The 6,197-nt window shown below is 42.7% G+C and overlaps 1 protein-coding gene across 1 annotated transcript; it reads right to left on the bottom strand.

Moving 5' to 3' along the window:
- Positions 1–3,219: 3,219 nt before the first annotated feature.
- Positions 3,220–5,788, bottom strand: LOC120026065 (tumor necrosis factor ligand superfamily member 15). The gene is made up of 4 exons (XM_038970854.1): positions 5,462–5,788; positions 5,291–5,333; positions 5,117–5,158; positions 3,220–4,676 (listed from the first exon to the last, which is right to left on the bottom strand). Exons 1-4 carry the CDS (start codon positions 5,666–5,668, stop codon positions 4,246–4,248), a joined length of 723 nt encoding a protein of 240 aa, XP_038826782.1. The 5' UTR covers positions 5,669–5,788; the 3' UTR covers positions 3,220–4,245.
- Between the last annotated feature and the right edge of the window lie 409 nt (positions 5,789–6,197).

Genomic DNA, 6,197 nt, shown 5'->3' on the forward strand with positions numbered 1-6,197 from the left:
CCCCAGTATCAACAAGAAATATTAGTGACTCACCATTGACGCAAGCATCCACGGTTGGCTCTACTCTCGGAAGGGTGTGACACTTTAAAAACAAATGCTCTTGTTGCTCTGAGGATTTTAGCACAACTGTCCCTTTCTCCTCATCACGTCAATACTCCTCCTCCTGTCCCTGTCCTGGATTGTACAGGGTTGTCTGTGCCGGCGGCCCCGTCTGCCAGGCTCCAGGTTGTCCTCGGCCTGATGGGACTCCTTGTGGACCCCACTGTTGCTGTTGCTCGACCACTTGAGGTGGCCCGACCTGCCATTGGTTGGGAGGTGGCTGCCACGGCTGTTGTTGGAATGGGGCTGTCCATGCAGGTGCTCCTTTTCCTCCTCTTCTTGCCCCCTCCCTTTCGGCCCCCCTTCTCGGTCCATCCCTGTCTGTGTTCCTCTGTGGATTCATTGGCTCGGAGCAGTCAGCAGCAAAATGACCCGGCTTCCTACAATTGTATCACTTGCGCACGCCACCCCCTTGTCCTGTCCCTGCTGGGGCTGCTCCCTGGTAAAACATCATCTGGGCAGCCTGTAGTTTCTGTATCTTCACTTTTTCTTCCTTCTGAGTACTTTGTTGTCTCTCAGCATGCTTGCAGTGCTGTACCACCGTTGCTAATGGCTCAGTCTCCCAACTGATGCAGGTAGTTCTCACAGCTTTCTCCAGGCTCGGTGTCAGACCCCTCACCAGGGCGTCTTTCAGCAGATCCCCATATGCATGTTCGTTTGGTCTGATACCACTGTGTAGCCTGAAACAGGTCTCAAGTCTCTTTCTGAAAGCCTCCAGGCCCTCCTCTTTCTTCATAGTGCATTCTCTAATTGCAGTCCAGTCGGTCTTAGTTGGATACATCTCCACAATCCTGGCCAGCAGCGCCGTTATCTGGTCCTGATACGCACCATTCTTAGCCCATAGGTAGTTGCAATCAAACTGTCCCTGTACATCCGTCCACCTGAGTCCCAGTTTTGTTTTACAGATATGGGCTATCTCAGCAGCAGATGGTTTGTACTGACCCACCAATACCCTCATCTCTGCTGAATATTTCACAGCGTCCTTACTTGGGTCTGGTAAGTCTTCTACAATGTCTTTGATTTCATCATGTCTCCACGTCCTCTGGACATACACAAAGGGGTTCCATGCTGCGGCGGCAGCAGCATTAGCATCATCAGGTCGAGGCTGAGGGTTGGGACAGGCTATCAGAGGGTATTGTCGATACATGTCTGATGCTGGGTCGTATGGGGAGGGGGTAGAGACACGCCTCTCCGTCCTGGTCCGTAGACGGTCCTTCAGCCGGGGAGTCAGCTGGAGTGCCCCTCCGTCCTCACTTTCCTCACTGGAGCTGAGTGGAGGAGCCTTGAGAAAAGGATTGTTGATCTTCTTACCCTTCTGGAGTGTTCCCCCCGACCGCGCCTCCAGTGGGACTGGCCGGGGTCACTCCAGACCCTTTCAGGACTTCAGCCAGGCTCCGTGCCAAACGATAAATCACCGTGGTGTTGGGAGAGACAAGTGGTGGGGCTGCAGGTTGTAGTGGTCTTGCATCCAGCGGACCAGCAGGAGGCGGATGAGGAGGAGGGAGGTCCGGTAACACTGGGTAGAGAGTTTGAGGGCTATCAACTGCCTAGCCAGTTGTAGCTCAATCTTGGGTGCAATGTTCACGTTCCCGCACTGACTGACGGTGTGGAGGCTCATTGATTTAATGTTACGTTAGCCAACATGCTACACTAGCAAAGATATAAATTATATAGCTGTCGGCTGTATTAGCCACGACTTACCGTTCTTTGTGCAGCTTCAAATGTCGAACAAAGTTGGAAGTTGTTGCGCCTCCGTCTGTAATTTTCTTCGCGCATGTTTTGCAAGTTGCAATCTGTTTTTTTGTTGATAACAGCGTAGTCTTTATATCCGAAAATAATAATTTGGGGTATCATCTTTCCAAGGGCTCCATCTGAATTCACACTTTTTTTGATGGCATCATTTTTTATATCTGGGCTTGGGGAGGGTATCAAGTCAGTTCGAGTCAAAAGGCTCAAGTCCAAGTTAAGTCACGAGTTATTGAGGTTAAAGTCAAAGTTGAGTTGCAAGTCATCATATTTGTGACTCGAGTCCACACCTCTGTGTATATACGACTTGCATCCTTGGCACAAAGTTATATTACATTCTACTCAATCCATAGGCTTCATTAATGTCATTGACTGTTTTGAAGTTGATACAACTGGCTATGATAGCTGAGGTTCATAGCTAGGTTCTGAACTAATATGTATATCAAACGTTTACGGTCCATAGACAGATCGGGCTACATAGCTAGCTACGCATCCATAGGCATACAGGTATTTTTATCAGGAAACTCAGGAAACTCTCTATTAATAGCTAGGTTAAGGTTAGGCTTAGGAGATAGGTTAAGGGTTAACTTAAGGTTAGAGTTGGGGAAAGGTTTAGCTAACATGTTAAGTAGTTGCAAAGTAACTAAAAAGTAGTAAGTAGTTGCTAATTAGCTAAAATGATAAGGTTGTCCGTGATGAGATTCGAACACTCAACCGTTATATTCTACAAGACTCAATGGGTATATATCACTCATTTAAAAGTCCAAAAATGGATGTAGCAATAGCAGATTACCCGTTTTAGAGCTTATCATGAAGGGGAGACCAGAGGGGGATACTACAAAGCAGGATAAAGGAGTTTGCCAGCTAACTTGCTTAAATATTCTGATATAACTTTAAAGAGAAGCTTGAAATGGGCATAGTCTAATTGTTTCAACAAACAAAAACACATACCGAAGTTTAGCTGTTTTAATTAACCAGAAAATCTATAGTTATTTCTGGTTGCTTATCAAAGTTAGCTGGCTAACTTGTTGATCATGCTTTGTAATATACCCCTCAGTAGTTAGGTAAACCATATGGAGTGATTCATTATGTTTTAGATCAGAGGGGAAAGAGTAATCCATTTAACTGCAGTGTAGAAACATCTTTCCATTACACACACTGTGACCACATCCACTGACTAAGAAATTGAAAACTTCCAGGGATGATGACACAACCTTTTCAGGCCAGGATTCACACTTAGCAACCCACGCACAGGGATAGTTCAATTGTCATCTATCCAACTTTCACTGCTTTGCCTCAGGTTTCTCTTTCATTCAAGGAAGAATCCCAAAGTAGAAATATGTTTTTTACAGAAATTAAATACTTTATTCACAGAAAGGTCAATATAAAGTGTTTACTTGGTAACATATTTAAAAGGATAGTTCACCCAAATTACAAAACTACATATTGGTGTCCTTAACATGTAAGCAGTCTATGGACAAGCGAAGATTTCCTACAGGGGAAGGAAACGAATGTGCAATTTTGTAATTTGGGTGAACTATCCCTTTGAGGAGCAGTTTTAACATAAAATCTACCAAATGGTGCCTCCAGACAGAATAACATAAAACCTATGAAGTGGTGCTTCCAGACAGAATAACATACAGTAAAGGGAGTTTAATACCTTTCCCTAGGGCTACGGCCACACAAAGATTTTGTGTTAGAAAATTGCTTATTGAGCCAATGGGTTTGTATGGGAGTAATCCATTGACAGGTGATGGACAACAGAGATGTGTATGCAACTCGTCTGAAAATAATTTACTTGCGTTTTTGAGGGACACAAAAATAAAAACGTCATATGTCTGTAGTGGCTGTAGCACAAAACTCATGTGTTAAATTAGGCAAAAGTTTGAGTTAGGAATTGACCCCACTCTATAAAATCATAATAAGTTATTTAATTTAACAACAATTATTGAACAACAATTTAATTAATCTTGATCAAGAAAGGAAATGTGTAGCAAACAGTATGAAATTAATGTATGAATACATTCATATTGTACCTTATTTAACAAGGCAAGTCAGCTAAGACCAAATTCTTATTTACAATGGCAGCCTAGGAACAGTGGGTTAACTGCCTTGTTCAGGGGCAGAACAACAGATTTTTACCTTGACAGCTTGGGGATTTGATCTAGCAACCGTTCGTTACTGGTCCAATGCTCTAACCACTAGGCTACCTGCCACCCTGAAATAAGGTCAGCTTTGTCAGAAGGAAAGCCTTAACTAATACCTGCAATGTTATTGTATCCACAAGGATGTTAAAATGTGCCTTGAAACATGCACTGGTCCTACTAAAAGTAAGCATGGAAATAAATAATATAAATCCACACAGACTGCATATTTTTGGAATAGACATGTTCTCCTTTTCTAGAGGAGAAAAGCACCAATATACATGGTAGTCTCTGCTGAACAGTCAATCAGTTCATAATTGTCTTCATTAATGGACACCCTCAGGAGGTCCCCTTCCTCCAGAGCAACCACCTGTCCCGTGTACACAGTCCTCGCTCCTCTCCTATTGTCTGGTATGCTATCCTTGACTTCCATGATAGGCCTATCTTTTGGGTATCTATTGGAGAATTTCAGGACTTTCAGTCTAAGAAAATGGATCTCGCCAGATACCTTGTCTTTATCCGGCATTCGAAAGTTGACCCCTACGTAGACAAAGTATCGGCCTCCCTGAGGGACAACCAGAGCATGCTTCTTCTCATCATAGGTGAAATGTTGCATGTGTACCAAGCCAGGGTCCTGGTGTTCCCATTGGATGTAATCTTCAGGCACGGAGTTGCACCTTGATGATGCTGGAGGTAGGAGAAGATGGAGAGGATCAGAGGAAATATATAAACGATTGTGATTCTGGAAATATATCCACTTGATATTCAACACACAAAAAGCCAACATTCCTGACTGCTGCCCTTGCACAATATTAGCACAGCTCAATGTGCACACTATAGCCTATTTGCAAACTAAACAGGAAGTTTGATTAGGCATGTGAATAACACCATACCCATACACTAGGGATTTCTCAGTGATATCCAAAAAGAATGTGGTTCCTAAAATAGAATCATTAAGGCACATCTAGGCTACATTAGATAATACAATTGTATAACAAAAATAATTGGTATAAATCAGCAAACATTTTTTTTTTACAAAGTTGCAAACCCACACATCCGGTCCATTCACATGCAGGCATATATATATATATATGTATATAATAAAAACACGCTTTACTAAGACATACTTGTCAGGTGAGCGTTTGGCTTCAGGTTCTGTTCTTGACGATCTGGTAGGAAAAAGAAAACAACGATCAGCGCATGCTTGCTTTACGCTGCTGATAGAAGCGCCTCTCGAGGCTTAAATCATAAAATCAAAGGAATGTACTATGGAAGACATATCATACGAAATAGTTGCATACCTATAGCTTGCTGTCGTGAGTATTCAGCTGGTTTGAATGAATCCTACAAACACAAGTTAATTATTAATGGTCACCCACAGTAATGAAAGTTAAAGTTCCATTAAAATCCAATGCTAAAGCTCTCCGGCAGTTCTGTGCCCCGTTAAAACATATGGATGTCGCATTGCTTACCTTCTCATTACAGTCTCTATTCACACGCTGCGTAAAGACAAATACAGCTGCACAACCCAGAACCAAGAATAACGTGACAAGACGCAAGCGACTCTCCTGTCGCTTCATTTCTTGACAGTGTTTGAGCAAAAGAACAACAGACTCTTGCTGCGCCATTGAAATCACCGTATCGTGAGGAATCTCGCTGTTTCTTGCGCACTTATCCATATCAAACCACCACTACGAAGTCTAAAGTAACGTTTTATCTTCTTCATGAAATACATCCGAATTTATAGTTCTTCTACCGCCTACGCGACTCGGCTGTCAGTGCCTTTCCCTGCACATGTTCCCCGGGAAAATCCCCCAAGTCTTGCATTAACAGACTATCCCTCATGCTGCTATAAATTACCACTCTCAAATTAATCGACAGAGCTGTGGGTGTAAAGGTAGTAATTTATCATGCGCAAATTAAGGCAGTTCAATGTAGACAAAAGATTAATGACGCTCTTTTATCTTCTAACGTTAGCCACAACAAATTGGAATTCGTAACATATCATATGCTTTGCAAGTTCATAACATAATGTATGAAATGTAATTCGTAACATATCATATGAAATGGATGATGGACATCCACAAATGAATGCATACCTTACCAAACGTAACATATACTAATTGGAGTGTCCCGGATTTATGTTTACTATGTTATGTCTACCCCTGAGTCCAGGTTGTGGTGGTAGGTTTTTACAGTACCCAAAAC

The sequence above is a fragment of the Salvelinus namaycush genome, chromosome 31, assembly GCF_016432855.1.
Source record: "Salvelinus namaycush isolate Seneca chromosome 31, SaNama_1.0, whole genome shotgun sequence".
In the NCBI taxonomy this organism is placed as follows: domain Eukaryota; kingdom Metazoa; phylum Chordata; class Actinopteri; order Salmoniformes; family Salmonidae; genus Salvelinus; species Salvelinus namaycush.

Excerpts from the sequence above, each read along its gene's own strand:
- LOC120026065 (XM_038970854.1), bottom strand. The coding sequence starts at position 5,668 with ATGGATAAGTGCGCAAGAAACAGCGAGATTCCTCACGATACGGTGATT. Across the intron at positions 5,334-5,461 it reads ATAGAGACTGTAATGAGAAG|GATTCATTCAAACCAGCTGA; the intron begins GTAAGCAATGCG and ends TTGTGTTTGTAG. Across the intron at positions 4,677-5,116 it reads GCCAAACGCTCACCTGACAA|CATCATCAAGGTGCAACTCC; the intron begins GTATGTCTTAGT and ends TCCTACCTCCAG.